The following is a 16851-nucleotide window of genomic DNA, read 5'->3' on the forward strand; positions in this document are numbered from 1 at the left end:
TACAGCTAGCGTGGTGTAAAACTTTGAAAAAAAAAGCATATTTAACTATTAAGTCATAGCAAACATACGTTAATAAATCATCATATTCTGAAGAAATTAATAATATTTCATTCTGTTTTATTTCTTCATCCAAACCAATTGCCAAATTTTAAGAGTTAACTTGGTCTTGTCAAGGGAATATCATAGGTAATCAAAAAGTAATTAAAATTTCTTTCATAGTAATTAATCGTGACCGTTTATTGATTTCAGACGCAGATGAACGGTGAGCACGCGGGCTCGCAGTGCGGACTGACGTCTCTGCTGCCCATGTCGTGCCGCGGCCGCGCGGCGGCGTTCGCGCGCGACCTGCACTCGCGCCTGCGCAGCCTCGGCGCGCACGACGACGACGAAAACAGCTGGCTCGCCAAAGAGAACGGCACCGCGCAGCGACCACCCACCAACACACAGCGCGATCTCGACACCTTCTACGACTTTGAGCTAGAATGCGAGAGCCCCTCCAGCCCGGTCGAAGATTTCGGACCCCCCTTCGACCATAGATCACCCACCGACGAACAGGAACCCCCATTTTACGATGTCGACGCCGAACCGCAAACCGAAAAGACAAAATTGATGCTACACCAACCGGATAAGAAAAAGAATGGCTTCAAATTCTCCACCGCATTCTACACAGAGGGCTCACCAGTCAAAAAGCAGCCGGTTCCTCGTGAAAATGGAACCGCTGAACTATTCTCTCCTATCACTTTCGAGGGTTGTGCACGACATAACAGTTACGATGAAATAGACTGCGTCGCTCGACCTTCCACGGCGATAGAGACCGACAGACTCAGTCTTCCAACACTCAATAGCACCACTACCTTAGACAGTGACTCGGAATTTGAATCTGCCAAAAGCGAGCCATCCGAATGTATTGATGAAGTATTTGTAAATGGAAAACGACCAGAAAATGATGTCTCGGCAGTTTTGGAAAATTTATCCCTAGCTGGAGACGATATACCCTTAGAAGAAGAAATCCCAGCTATTGAAGCAATAACGGAATGTATGGCAGAAAAACATGAAGAGTTAGAAATTGTTACCAGTGAAGTTCCGGGTGATAAAGAAACGTCTCCCGCACCTGAAATCGAGCCATCACTTCTTAGCGCAGAAACGATCGAGGAGGGGCAGGAAGAAACGGAGAATGACCGCCCACAGAGGATTCGCCGATGCTCTTCTCTTAAGACTGGAAAAACGCCTCCGGGCACACCAGGTTGCAAGAAGATAGTGCGTTTTGCTGATGTTTTAGGCCTCGATTTAGCCGATGTCAAAACATTCATGGATGAAATCCCTGTCATTCCAAAGTCAGCTTACGATGACCTAACGGGTTGCGACATGCAGAGCTCGCCACCAGCTCGGGCGCCACCGCGGCTCGGTGCGCTCACGCTGGTGCCGCTGTTCGTGCTGTCGCGCGACGTCACAGACAAACTCGAAAGGCAAAACGTGTGCATGGAAGGTGCTCGAGTCTGCGACGGCGTTCACGTGACAATCTGCGGCTCAGTTCGAGTCAGGAATCTGGACTTTAATAAGACGGTGCACGTTCGGTACACGATGAACCGTTGGAAGACGTACACGGACCTGCAGGCGAATTACGTTCAGGGCTCGTGCGACGGGTACTCTGATCGCTTTCAGTTCGTGCTTTACGCGCCGTGCATCTCGTCCGGGCAGCGGCTGGAGCTGGCGGTGCGTTTCCAGTGCAAGGGCCAGCAGTTCTGGGACAACAACTGCGGCGCGAACTACTGCTTCGACTGCCTGGCGCTGGGCGCGCTGGCACCGGGCGCGCCGGCGTCACCCGCCGCGCCCGCGCCGCTGCACCCGCAGGTGGAGTGGCACCCGTCGTTCTACTGACGCCGCGTCGCGCGGCACGCGGGCTAACGTCGTCGGCGGGCGCGGCGCGGGACCGCCCCGACTCCGAGGAAGCACTCCTCACTAGTCACATTCCTGTGCCTGTTCCCACTGCGGTCAGTTCCTAGGCGATAGTGAGCGATGTCCTGAGCTATTGAGGCTTTGAGCTGCGAAGCGTTATTGTGATACAATTTAGTGTAGGTGTAGATATTAATGCAACGAGTGCGCGACTCGTACCGAGTGCCATTTGCAGTAACGACTTTTCGAGTTAGTGTATATTTTATCGAATCCGATTATTTTTACTTGTAAAAGTAGATTAGTGTCCTCGAGGACAGTAAATTGTAACCGTGATGCGGTGGTCGGCGGAACGGCGCGGCGAGCGCGCCGGAATTGTTATGAATGGTATCATATTTTAATACATTTATACATAACTTAAGCCTTATGTAATAGATCTACCTATGTCGAATTATGAGCGAAAGCATCACCTAGTTAGATTTTTTTATTATTCACTTAATCGTCTAAACTCTATGAACTGTAGATATTCGATAATAATGATTGTATCGTGGTGACGCAATAATCTCACCCATGTTAGTCCGTTATAAAGTTTCTATTAAATATTGTTAGTGTTAACGAAAATGTCTGAGTTGTAGGTAGAAGCCCGTATTACAGAGATCACGCCTAGGCAACTGAGAGGATTATCTGAACTGTTTTATAATTATTTACATCGATGTTATGAACTGGATATTTTATATTTTTGTATAGCAGTGCAGACATGATATATTTTCCTAAAATAAGAACTGTTATTAAGTTGTTGATTCGGTTTCGAGATTTTAATCAACGAATGTTTAAGGAATTACGAAATTAAATTATTATTAATTGTAAGAAATATATTATTTATTAGACCGTTTCGTATGTGTATATGTACCTGAATTCTTTTATGTGGCCACATGAATTTTATAAGTAACTCAATCAACAACAAAATGCCATCTAATGAATAATTATTATTATTTGACACTTGTTTTATTAATAACTATCTACATAATAAATTAATGTGCATAATATATGTTGGTGTTTATTTTACCTTCTCCTGGGTGAAATGAAACGATAGCATTAAGTATTATTACAAGTTTAATTTAATATGTTATTCAGAAATAAATATGAAATTATTTTAATTTCAGTCTCCGGCCGGATACGCCACCTCTCATAATTTACACAATTACACATTATTCATACATAAATACATATACAATGTAGGTGTATATGACAACAATTAATGGGAATGTATCAATAACCCATTTCTATGTAACTTAACCCACAATGTGTTTTTTAATTCTTAGGTAATTAAGATATTAATACCGTTAGTTTACGAGTAATTACTAAGTTACAATAGCAATAGGGACATCTATATATTATTTTATTAAATAACTAAGCCGACTTAATTATATTTACATGAAGGCAAAATATATCACAATTCTTGGATGACAGTGAAACGTTAAGAATAAGTAGGTACTTTTGAGGACGGACCAACAGCAAATAAGATAATTCGATTAATTGAATGCTCAATGTTTGTGTATAATGCCGTAGAGGTCATTCAACCATTGTTATAATAAAATGTTTCATATTGACCAGAGTAAAGACAACTTTAGGTAGGTATGGTTACACTTATATCGACAAACACAACAAGGAGTTAAATTATAAAACTCTTATTTCCACTCTCTTGCTTTAAAAATTCAAAGATAGTCGAAAATGTCGTGTCGTCGTTTGAAAATGGTATTTATATCAAAGAATTCAGAGGGTAAGTTTAAATTTAAAAATATATAAATTGGAGCCATAAACCGTTTTATAAATGACTTTAAAAAGGCGGAGCTTTTCAAGTTTACGCCTCGGCATATTTTTAACTGAGTCTGTCGTTCATATCAACGAGTCTATCGTCAATACAATTCTTGTTTCAAGTCACACTTCGAATAACAAATGAACCTTTATGACCTACGAATATTATTCCAAAGTCAAGGTGAGGGTAAATGATACAAAATTTCATTCCAAGTTGATAAACATTCAAACTTATGCTAATAAAAACCTATAATTATGTAAATCATTCATTCAGCATTTACAAAATACCTACTTACACCGAATTAGTTTTATCTATTCGATTACACATAGGAAACAGAACGTATTGCAAGAACCGAGCAGCTTTATGCGACTCAAATTTAAATATCTACTTAATGCTAGTTAATTTATATATAATTTTTAAATATTGCCACAAAACAGGTTAAATAATAGACATAAGAAAATCGTTTAGTAAGTATTTCGACATGAAGTTTATTGAGGAGGATTCATTCACACGAAAATAATACACATGTACCTATACCTAGTGTAGGTATTTTTAGAAAAAAAGACACGTCAAGATCGCCTACCTTCTTTCTAATTATTATAATTAAAAAACGAATTATAGTAGAAGTACAGAACGCCAAAAAAATATCTAAAATGTCATCAAATTCTACAGCCCAATCATAAAAAAGTGACCACGAAAATTGAGTGTTGAAACGCTCGAATACTGGCCCGTGGAATTTTTGCGTTCGGGACAAGTCATCTCATCACACAAACAAAACTCTTCCAATTAGAGATTACGCCCCAATTAGATCATTTTAAGAGCTCAAGGTGGTTTCAATCTCATCCTTGTGATCTTAAATTCCATGGATAGTAAAACCATCAACTGGTGACAACCGAACTGCAACGAGCCAAATATCTTGCAAAGACATACGCATCAAGTACTAGTACCTACCTATATCTACATACACATATCATGGTATAGCATACAAGTAAGTATTTTATGTCAGTATATTCTTCTTGAATGTTTTAGGAAGGTATTTGTCTCTTGGAGTTGAGTTAATCTAATTAGACGTCACCTATAAGACGCATATCAATTAGGTACGCTCAAAGATGTCACAAGTATTACATAAATTTTTTGATCCTACAAACATTAAGAATATCAAAATGTTCACTCTCATATTTGAGAGTTTGTAAGTATAATTACAAAAATATCCATTCGCAACATGACAGTGAATTTGGTAGGTAATTGTTTAATTCTGATAATAGGCAAGTGGTAAGAAAATATGTAATTTTTTAACCTCCTAACGCCCAAGTCAAATTTTCGATTTATGAACATCAAACTTTATGTCATTTATTTAAAATTACAACAAGTCCTTTATAAAGGACTCTGGGCGTCGTTAGGAGGATAAATTTACCTTTACCTACTTACATTTTTTAATTTACTTAATAGATTTGCCTGATTGGTTTATTCGTAATAAAAAATACCTAAGGCACAATGTTTGGTTTGTTTGCTTGCTTTCACAAATATCTTAAAATAATATAGGTAGTAAAAGTAAGTAAAAGCACGATAATGGACATTATTAAGATTACATTCTTATAACAAATTATTACTGAGGCTGCAACCTTTAACATATTATTGGCGGTCACTTACTGACTGTAAGCCACATTTTACACAATTATCGCCCCAACAGCAACAACACACCGTTTTAGGTGAAACACTTTAGAGAGCTCTTGCATGTAGTATTATTCAAATAATCATTCCACGTTTATTTATTACGAATCCCGTGTAGTTGTTCCATCTCAAAAAGGTATTATTGCTTTGTCCATTACGCAGGCGTAAATGTACCTAGGTATATACTTAAATATTCTAGGAAATTTAGTAAATTTTGTCCTAAAGTACAGGTCAATTTACAAGAGCTGGCACGAATGGATTGAACGATAGTTATGTCACTTAGACAAATGACAGATGCATGAAATTTTCATATTTGTGTTGAAGTCTATTCAAATAGGTAACACATAGACACTTTCATTCTCTGATTCAATCCATGCGTGCCTGCCTTGTGAATCAACCTGTAACAGGTTTCTAACTACAATAGCCGATATTGAATAAGATGGAATAATTACACAAGTTTGTATTTGTACTACTGCTACTGCATAAGAGTTGCCTTTCCTAAGTATTTTACCTCAACACTCGTCTGGACTGTTTCAAAGCGCGTCGCCTTACTCTCCGCGACGTTGGTAAGGTCACACTGGGGTCTCTTAAAGCTTTCAGTTGCATGTGGAGACGTTGTTTGCAGAATTCGTAGAACTCAATCTCCCGAGTAAAATTCGCCCGAACTATTTGTTTGACAGCTTCAGACACTGCCGGTTTGAATTCGTTGCGGTTGATACGGTTAAAAGTGTTTAATTCATCTGAAAAAAAAAATTTAATAGAAATTAATGAGACAGCCTGGTTACACATGTACTATGCTTTAACAAGTTCGTATGTGACACTCGGTAAGTAGAACCCTGTTGCAGTTAGCAATGCTGCACTTATGAAAAACAAACTTGATGAAGGCAGCAGAGGCTCCCTGCGACAGGGTTCTACCCAGTGTCACGTACGAACTTGTAAAGTTCCCTAAGTAGTTGTTACTGGCTGATAATATAGCTTTGTACAGGTGAAAGAATTTATAAAGTTGATTATTAGCATACAACCAAATCTTTGCTCTTTATAAGATTAGTTTAGGTGCACAGTTTGGTCAATTGAGTACGTAAAGAGTTTGCGCTCCTTCAAGGCATAGCGCACGCTATTCATAGTTATTGCTTTAATTTAAGATCAGGCGCAGAGAGCAGAAAACGCTTTAAATTATATAAAGTGTTATTTCTGATTTCCGTTAACTTTAAAGGTTAAATTAAGTTAATTTCTACAAGACACACGTCCTACAGCTGCTATGATGATGAAGATGACCCTTCTTACGTTACGCTTTTTTATTTATTAACACCTTGTATAGGCAGGTAATCTGTGACGGTAACGTAACTGACCCCAGTACAGGCGGGAGGCACCGCGGAAGAAGCGTGGGATGTAGCGCTCCAGCGCCAGCAACGTCGCGTTCATCTCCTCCAGTACGCCCACCACGGCGTACTGCTGTTCTACCACGCGCTTTGCCCGTTGAAGCGCCTCCAAGCTGTTGAATGGCCTGCAAATATAACGAGGCATTCGATTTTTAAACTACCACAACCGAGACTTATCATATCACACTAACATGTGAGTAATGATTACCTCGCGTGTCGGCCACATTGCAGTGGCTACGGTCACGAGTAGACTTGTAATAATGAATTAATTATTATAATTATGAGTGAGAATCACGAAAGTATAAAATATTATTCGATTTTTGCCAATTTTCCTTTAGATATTGCAATTTTTAACCGGGACAATGAGTATGAGCTTTCATCTTCATGGACTCCTGCAGTTATAGGCAGACGAACATTTGGAGTAATCTCGGCTTTAGGAGTATTGTATTATGATAGGGTAAGTTTCAAAAGTCTTTGACCAGTGTGTGTTGCCACTGATGACATACGGATCTGAGACGTGGGCGCTAACGATGGGCCTCATGAGAAAACTCAAAGTCACTCAGAGGGCTATGGAGAGGGCTATGCTCGGGGTTTCTCTGCGGGATAGAATTAGAAATGATGATATCCGCAGTAGAACTAAGGTTACCGACATAGCCCGAAGAATTGCGAAACTAAAGTGGCAGCGGGCGGGGCACATTGCTCGCAGGACTGATGGCCGATGGGGTCGGAAGGTTCTCGAATGGCGTCCGCGGACCGGGAGACGAGCTGGCGGTAGACCTCCAACAAGATGGAGCGACGACTTGGTTAAGATCGCGAGATCGCGGTGGATGCGGAAAGCACAAAACCGGTCTGAATGGAGAGCCTTGGGGGAGGCCTATGTCCAGCAGTGGACGTCTTTCGGCTGATATGATGATGATGATGAGGGTGAGTTTAAGGACCACGCGCGGGTAGTTTTAGAAACTATAAAGCAAAATACTTGATGTTTGTAGCGTGATATAGCGTCAGTTGTGTTCTAGGATGGCGTACAATTGATTGCAGTATTTAATTTGTATGAAAAAGGGAAAATCTAAAGACTCCATCATTTATAAAAGTCGCTGAACTGATGTTGTTCAGTTTGACGACTACGATCTATGTTTTAATTATTTGCTCGTATAACAGGCCACACCCGGTATAGGCACCCGAATTAAGGGATATAGCTTGCTGGTTTAGATGTGCTGATATACATACATACAACCATTTTAAGCTTAGGTTTAGGTTTTGAAATTTAAATTTGGTCGGCTCGGGTATGTAGGTAGGTAGTCTAAAATAAAATAAAAAAATGCCAAGCAGATGAGTCGCGTAGTGTCACTTTTTATCAGGGCGCTAATAAAATGTCATGGCCATTTTTTTAGGGGCCACGGTAACGGTCGTTAACTCGTTATAACGCCACGGTCCAGCGCCTCCACTACAATATTTAAAAGAAAAAACATAATACGGTAAAAACGATCCCCTGCAGGTTTCCCGAACGTGCGCTCCGAACTACTAATCAAAATTTTACTAAAGGTTTTTTATCTAATGCTAAGTAAATATATGGGCGTCGATATACCTACAATGCTGTCTATTTAGGCATTTTGTGATGAAACATAACGAAAGTCTATTTAGACTCGTCACAAACTCAGAAATAAGGAAATATGTAGAGCGTATAGCGCCCAATAAAAATCATTGAGCAATCTTGTTCGATTCGATATGCAGCATACGGGTATTCCACACATATACTGCCGAGCCACTCGACCAAAGAAATTTATCAATTACTTGCAACGGCATGCGTAAATAAAAATCTCCAGCATCCCCAATCGCCTTCTATCAACCTATTAAAACGGCTCCCGCATGCGATACTACAAAGGAAAATCTCCCGCACCCCGGGGCATTAGGGCATTCAAGCGCATTCGGGTCCCAGCGGCCAATGAGGCTTCATAAAGGCAAAGAAAACTTACGTGCACTGCGCCTCGTGGCCGCAGAAGAACAGCGTCTGCCGGCGGTGGTCGCCGATGCCCTCGTGAGTCTCTCCTTCCACATAGCGGCACTCACGGTCGCCACTCAACACGCACGTCTCAAAGTTCTGGAACAGGAATTAACAGTAATGAGAATAGAATACTTCTTCCTTTTTTTAGAGTTTCGTTAGTCATACAACGAATCCTTGTAGTTACGCCATGTTCGTCCGTCCGCGGCAACTTAGACTGCTGCTGCTGTGCTAGTTCTGGAATACTGTAATTTTGTGCAAGGATATAACCACGGTGATGGTTTTTTTGCCGTCGAAACCCTAAGACGCACTTGGCTGATTTTTGCACTTTCAGAGAGAGCTAATGAGCAGGCGAGTTCTACCAGGGAATAAAATGTACAGCGCTTAATTTTCGCTCGGAATATAATCTTCAACCGGTCCTTTTCGCTCTCCGCCGCTCATTTCTGACTTATTTTTGGCGTTCATACCATATTTCAGTTTATATTTTATCACAAGGAAAAGTATGAAAAATTGACAAGAGACAAAAAATTATGACTACATGTAGGTATTTTTTACTGCCTTGAAACGATTTTAATTAAAACGAAGTAACATTGAAACTTGATTAATCTTGAGATACTTCGACTCAACTCATGGCCTGCCGTCGGCCGCGTACCTATCGTAAGTATTCAGAATCCCCAAGGCGACCACATGTTATTGGATAAAGATTCCTATCTCACGCAGTTTAATGTAGGTACATCAGCTATTGTTGTACAGCACTATTATGCAAATGGATGGGTACTACAAATTTTCATATTGGCAAATGGTAAAAAAAACGACAACATAATTTAAATTCTAATTAAAATGTTACAGTTTTTGTTGGAGGCAAACTAATTTATTTTTTGCGCGCTAACTGCCGCTAACATCGTTAGAACAGCTAACTTGTAACTAGCTGTAACCTATTGCGTGGCCCTGTGTAACAATAGGCTAATAATTAACGCGGAAAAATCAGCACTGAGACGTCGCACTGCCGATACCATTAATTTCCATATTACGCTGGTGTGAGCTGTCTGTGGTCGCTGCAGGCGTTGGACAACAAAAATGTCGATAGGTTGTCAGTCCCAGTTCTGTGTACCGTTTTACAATTAGGGGCACGACCACACGCCGTAAGACAATTTGGCTGAACAGATGCAAACAATCCAAAATTCCATCCACAGTCCACGTGCCACTCAATTTCAATGTTATTTAAATGCAACGATCCGATGAAGCGTCTGGACAAATAATGAAGGTTGTTAACGTTCTCGTTCCAAATCCAAATTAATTTCTTTTGTCGTTTCATTAAAACTCCATCCCGCAGTTGAGAGAATTTTAATGATGCTTGTCTACTTATCTAGGTACTAGTCCTGCCTTCTTTGTTATGCAACACGCGGCTAAATAGATTCAGATGTTATTATTGTACCGCACTATCTACTAAACATCTGCATCTCGTTGTGGAACTTTGGCATAGATGATTTTTCAAGCATACGAGTATAGTCAGAAATCTATAATGTGGACCTTTTATTGCAGTGCGGCTGCTTATAATCGAGTTAGAGGCCTGTCAACTCTTTATATCGCTTAAATCTGTCAAATCGATTATTAAATAGACTCGGTAAACGTTGCCCTCATTTTAAACAATTTATTGGCATTTAGATGAAAGCGCGTCGATCTGTTCGTGATTATTGATTTTTCGTGCAGCGGCAGTAGCGGACGCATCACAATCGTGGGTCGTGACAGATCACTTTTGATCGTATAACGGCCCGCTGTAGGAGGTTAGAAAAAAATGGATCATCAAAATGCCTGGATATTGATTCACAATACGTCAAAGAAATCGTGTTCCGCTAATGGACCAAAGATACAGCTTGACAAGCTGAGCTTGTTAGGTCGTCTAAAAATTAGAGCTATTTGAGATTGTAACATGTAGTTAAGTAATAAGTAAAAACAAACTATCAGATGATTTCCCTGACGCCTGCGAATTACACGCTTTTTTGTGAGGATCGATAGAGTGCGCCGGCTCAGTTAACGGGCGCGCACGTGACCGATTGTCCGGCGATTCATCGCGAATCGAGCGCCGATAATGCTAGCTAATGAACAGGTGAAGGAATGAACGTCGAGCATTTGTAATGATGGAGGGCCGACATCTTTGCTATGATGGGCTCACGATTCATAAAGTGCAACGGCTCGCGATTTGATTGTGTATAATTTTTGCGCATTAATTCCGTATTAAGTAGGATCGCCGGGTCGCCTTTTCCGTCTTTAAGTTTCGTGCGAAAATCTTTTTAACGTGTTAAGCCCAACGCGTAACACACGCGCGTAAAACTCATTGCTATAGATCAGTCGATGAATCAGAAATAGTCGTTTACAGATGTAACATGATGGTTTTCCATCGGGAAAAGTCCGATCTCAATCGGAATCCGACTGCACCAAGTATCAATCCATCCATACTAATTTTGACGTAATTTTTGGCATAGAGACAGTTTATGGGCCATAGGCTACTATTTATCCCGGAAAAATACACAGGTCCCGACTCCCGAGGGAACAGCGCGCGATGACCAAATTACACGCGGACGAAGCCGCGGGCAAAAACTAGTGTATTAAAGTGACATTTTCATATCCATTTATAACGGAACTTTATTATTTCATGTCAAATGTCAAAATGAAAATGTACGGCTGTACGATGGGTACTGAAACTAATTGATAGAGGACGATAAAAACTTTCCCGATAAAATGCGATGGAATTATGTATTTTATTGTAACTTTTTTTTATTTAATTTTGGAATGTCACCTTTTTCAGCCAAGCCGGGTCGGGCAACGGCAGATCGGGGAACGCCCGTTTCCTCTCGACGTAGTACCACGGCGCGCGCACGTAGTAGTACCACGAGATCACGCGCTCCACTGGGTCCCGGACGACGTTCACGTAGATCGGAGATGGATAACCGTACCTGGAATGGAGAAACACTAAATTTTGCTGACTGTAAATTTACAAGTGTGCAAGGGGGCGATTTCTGTTTTAGGGCAGTTGTCACGTTAACCGAAATATCGACGGGATTCTGAATCAACCTATGAATTTTATGAAATTGGAATTATTATTTTAGGATGTGTTTCTAAAATGGTTATACGGATTTCTTAAAATTTTATCACAGTTTACATAAACCGTTTGGGAATTGTTAGATCAATTTCCCAGAATCGTTATTTCATAGTAGCGAAATTTCCGTTCGCATTTTTTCCCGAATGTTTTTTTCCCACTATTGTTTTTTACTGAAGCTTATTTTCACAGTACCGTTTTTTTCCAATCAGAATCGATACAGACACAGTGTCCTACTTTTGCGTAATTTTGGTCCTTCGGGCCGATGCAAACTTAAAACAACCTAAACCAACCTGTGTTTCTGTGTCAATAAAAATTGGGAAAAAACGCGATTGTGAAAATAAGATTCAGTAAAAACAAGCATATTGGGAAAAAAAGCATTTGGGAAAAAATGCGAACGGAAATTCTGCTACTGGGAAATAACGAATTTGGGAAATGAATCTAACAAACCCTTCCTTAATTATTCAATGGTTAACGGATTGTGCCTTTCTTACAGCTTTTGATAGAATATGTTATTTATAACACGGATGCATCTGTTTTATCGAATTGAATCCCTAGGATCTTATCTTTACGTGCCCAGAAAATTGAACTAAATAAGATATTCCCCTTATGCTTATCTTGAAAATAAAGATTAGCAGATAGTTTAGCCGGCTCGGTCGAGCAAAGAATAACAATGGGGTTGCAGCGTGAACTCGTTTTAGTCACAAGCGAGCCTAATCTACCGCAAAATTACGCTTTTAGAAGCTGATTTTTCACGGTTCCAGAAGTTTCATTTCACGATAAATTATTTCACCGTTATTCATTGACTTTGAATTCACTCAAGTTCAAAGTTCATTACTAATAATTACTAGACTAGGTAACTAATAGAATTGTTACAGTTACATTCTTGCCAATGATGATAAGATAAAAAAGAGAAATAATTTCCTCTAAACAGTCGGATAAAAATGAGTCATCGTAAACAATGCAATGCAAGTGGCACTTACACGTGCCAATAGGTCCGACGTATAATTATATCCCGAGAAGACCTGCTCTAATCACCGGGCTAACAATTAGTGTCCGGTTGATACATTAATCACGTTAGATATTTAATGCCCGATGCAGGCAACACTATAATGATTGATGTCCGAGAGCCTTTCTTCTGTATTCGCCGTGTAATTGCGATAAATGGAACATTGAGCTGAATACTTCGCTTTGATCTTTGACGTGTGGATCGTTACAGAAATATAATGCCTTTTTTATGTGTGTTATTATTTTTATACTCCATTGTAAGGTCCAGAGCAGTCAGATAGAAACGTGAACGATCTATAATACATATTTCTGGTTTACAATCAAGAGTCATTGTTTTGTATGTTTTGTATCGAAAATACAAACTGAAACATAGATGCACAGAAAAACCAGAAAAATAGTCCAGCGCTGGGAATCGAACCCAGGTCCTCGGCATTCCGTGCCACGTGCTATGTTTGTTTTGTATTGTACATAAAACATAACAATCTCAGAACAAGGGAAAAAACGTGAGACATACAAGACGCTAAATAGGACCCCACTCAGTATAGAGCAGCACTCGGGAAAGAAATATATTTTTTCGGGGTTAGGTATGAATTACTAAACCACCAATCTAGATGACTTAAGTAGATTACAATGATTGACAACTTTTCCATTATATTAAATTTTAAATCCACTCATGATTTTTTACGCGGAAACCAATTTTAGGTAAGTATTATCTTAATAGGTACCTACACGCTTAAACTTTATTCACTTCACGTTTCACAGCTAATAATAATTGAGTGCTAATAAGTTCGCAAGAGAATGTTGATTAGATAACTGTACCTATTGGCATTTAGATGCATTATCGTGTCATAAATATCGGTAAAAGGCGGATAATGTTACTAAGTATTTGTAGAATAGCTAAATCGCTGTTGAATTACAATGTACGCTAAGAAAGCAACAGGATGTGATTAAACTAAACGGAGCAAATCAAGACTATCTAATTTTTCATTCTTTACCAAGTTAGCTTCCAAGATCTTTGAAGAATTTGGAAGCTATATTTCCGGTGTGAGTAACATCTCATAACTAATATCTCCTTGAACTTTATTGTGACTATTTATCCAATCTCATTACATTTAATAAAAAAAAAAACAAATAATATTAGGTTATTTTTACAGATTAAATTAAATAAAAAAAAAAATAAGAAGAAGACAAAGAAAACTTACCTAAGAAACCTTAACCAAATATATCTATATGTTACTATAAAAATAAAAAATTTAAAAAGAAAACCCCGTGACTATTAATAATTTCTAAAACTTACTCGTGACTATGGCCGCTGCGATGTGCTGGCAACGTCGAGTTTTTAGCAATTATTACTAATATTTTTAATAGTCATATATAGACATATTAATTACGATTGAGAATGCGATTTTTTTACATTACTAGCTATTGCCCGCGACTCCGTCTGCGTAGAAGTATGAAAAATAGTTTACGTCCTATTCTCAGACCTACCGAATACCTATGCACAGAAAAATTGATAAAAATCGGTAAAGCCGTTTCGGAGGAGTTTGGTCACAAAAATTGTTAGCCGATAATTTTATATATTAGAGATAGGTACAGCGTGTCTCTCTCTACCCTCAGGAAAATAGTATAATCTAATCTCTGAAATAAATATGAAATCTCATGAATAGAACGTGTTGATTACAGTATTTCTCACTAGAAGCCTCATACCAAACGCCACAGTATTTATTAACGGGGAAATGACTGATTTAAGATTTATACATTTTTTGTAATATTAGAACATTCCTGAGATGGAACTCTACTCGGGATTTCAGTGATCATCCAGAGAATACAAGACACATTGTATATTATTATTTAACTAACATCTACCTATCTACAGGGTGCAGAAATTGCTAACAAAGATAATAATTAAGTATCTAACTAACAATAAAACAAGCTATAAAATCACTTGTTTTCATCCGACGTTGCGTATACCTATATACGTGCTTTCCTTTGTCTACTTTGGGATAGACAGGGATTCTATCCTCCTCTACATTAATATAAATACATAAATAATCATCATCATCATCCCAGCCTATATACGTCCCACTGCTGGGCACAGGCCTCCTCTCAGATCAAGAGGGCTTGGGACATAGTTCCCACGCGGGCCCAGTGCGGATCGGGAACTTCGCACGCACCATTGAATCGCTTCGCAGGTTTGTGCAGGTTTCCTCACGATGTTTTCCTTCACCGCAAAGCTCGTGGTAAATTTCAAATGTAATTCCGCACATGAATTTCGAAAAACTCAGAGGTGCGAGCCGGGGTTCGAACCCACGACCCTCTGCTTGAGAGACGATAGGTCAAACCACTAGGCCACCACGGCTTCTTACAACACATAAATAATATCATGGGACAATTGACCTAGTCCCAAACTAAGCAAAGCTTGTACTATGGGTACTACGGAACGGATAAACATACCACGACCAGATGGCCTAGTGGTTAGAGAACCTGACTACGAAGCTTGAGTTCCCGGGTTCGATTCCCGTGTCGGGGCAGATATTTGTATGAAAAATAAGAATGTTTGTTTTCAGGTCTTGGGTGTTTAATATGTATTTAAGTATGTATCTATCTATATAATTATATTTATCCGTTGCTTAGTACCGCATAACACAAGCTTTGCTAAGCTTACATTGGGACTAGGTCAATTGGTGTGAATTGTCCCGTGATATTTATTTATTCATTATTATTTATTTATACTCATGTAGATAAGTACATACTTTAATATCCAAGTCTCTGCCTCAATCGATGATCGAACCTGGGACCTCTAGCTTCAGTCAGGTTCTCCACTAACCACTTGGCTATAAATATATTCGGTCGTCAAAAGTGCTTTCCTTTGTCTACTTTGAGATAGACAGTGATTCTATCCTCCCTCCATCCAGATTGATATGCAGATAGGTGAACATACGTGGTGAAGTTGGTGTAGCAGACGTGTTGTATGTAGGAGGCGGGCAGCGCATGCGCGGTCACGGCGCTCGCGAGCATCTGCTGCTCCGCCGGCGCCAATCGGATCATCTCGACACGCTGGACTGCGTCGCGGTGGAAACCTGGACGAGAGTAATTAGAGAACTATGTTAATGAACTTACACTGAAGGTACACATGCCACTGACACCAATGGACTCACTAAGAACCTCTAACACACCGCGTTTTGTTACTTTAACATTCAGAAAGGTAAAATATTGTTAAAAAACCAACGTCACTAATATGATAACTCGGTCTGTCTGTCTGCAGGAAGGAGTGATTGAAGCCCAATATATAGTATGTAGGTGAGGTACACGACTATAGGTCCACTCCTGCTGGCTTTTTGTAGTCGTTTTTTTTTTACTTTGTGAATTTGTATTGTTGTTTGTGATAGCCGACTGTATATAGATACATTCCATAGGTATTTTTTGCTGCTAGAACCTTGTGACAGAGCTTCAGAAAGATTTGGGCCCCTTTTGATATGAAACCCAAAAATTGCCGTAATTAATTTCATAGTGCATTTCTTATGTGATCCTGTTTTGTTCTTAAATATTTTATTACTATATGTTCGCATCATTGAGAGACTGAGACAGATTACTGCTATCGCGAAGAAAGATTCAACCAAATTACGCTGAGGTGACACAGCGAATTCGTCTTGATTGATGATCATATTCCGTCTCAGAAAAATCTACGACGCCGCGTGAATATTTAAACGATATTAATAGGAAATTTACTTCGACAACAGCTTGCTAGCTAGACTCGGCTTATGAATCTAAGTTATTATAACAAATAGGCTACAGTAACACTAGTATTAGAACCTCAAAAGATTTATAGTATAAGCACGCCAATTAACCAAAACATTTTAAGAAACAAACCTACAGGCGATGTTGAGAAGTTTTAGAAGAAGACATGATCCTCGGGCAATTTTGTTACTAGTATTAATGACAGTAAATACCACCTACGTGTTTTAAGTGAATGTTGTTTGGCAGAACCAAT

General features: G+C 39.4%; 2 protein-coding genes across 6 annotated transcripts in view; one reads left to right on the plus strand and one right to left on the minus strand.

Annotated features, from left to right (window-relative positions):
- Window positions 1-2936, plus strand: part of Gbs-76A (Glycogen binding subunit 76A) — a 90918-nt gene extending 87982 nt beyond the window's left edge. For all 5 annotated transcript variants that reach the window (XM_074090977.1, XM_074090976.1, XM_074090978.1 and 2 more), the window contains one exon: window positions 250-2936. In XM_074090977.1, the coding sequence (XP_073947078.1) occupies window positions 256-1878 (1623 nt within the window). In that variant the 5' untranslated portion in view covers window positions 250-255 and the 3' untranslated portion in view covers window positions 1879-2936. The remainder of the gene's footprint in view (window positions 1-249) is intronic.
- A 49-nt stretch (window positions 2937-2985) lies between these two features.
- Window positions 2986-16851, minus strand: part of pip (heparan sulfate 2-O-sulfotransferase pipe) — a 91123-nt gene continuing 77257 nt past the window's right edge. Inside the window, exons 6-10 of the mRNA XM_074090979.1 lie at window positions 15802-15940; window positions 11553-11709; window positions 8730-8854; window positions 6727-6881; window positions 2986-6117 (exon numbers count right to left, since the gene is read on the minus strand). Of these exons, the coding sequence (XP_073947080.1) occupies window positions 5885-6117; window positions 6727-6881; window positions 8730-8854; window positions 11553-11709; window positions 15802-15940 (809 nt within the window). The 3' untranslated portion in view covers window positions 2986-5884. The remainder of the gene's footprint in view (window positions 6118-6726; window positions 6882-8729; window positions 8855-11552; window positions 11710-15801; window positions 15941-16851) is intronic.

This window comes from Choristoneura fumiferana, chromosome 8 (genome assembly GCF_025370935.1).
Source record: "Choristoneura fumiferana chromosome 8, NRCan_CFum_1, whole genome shotgun sequence".
Lineage (NCBI taxonomy): Eukaryota > Metazoa > Arthropoda > Insecta > Lepidoptera > Tortricidae > Choristoneura > Choristoneura fumiferana.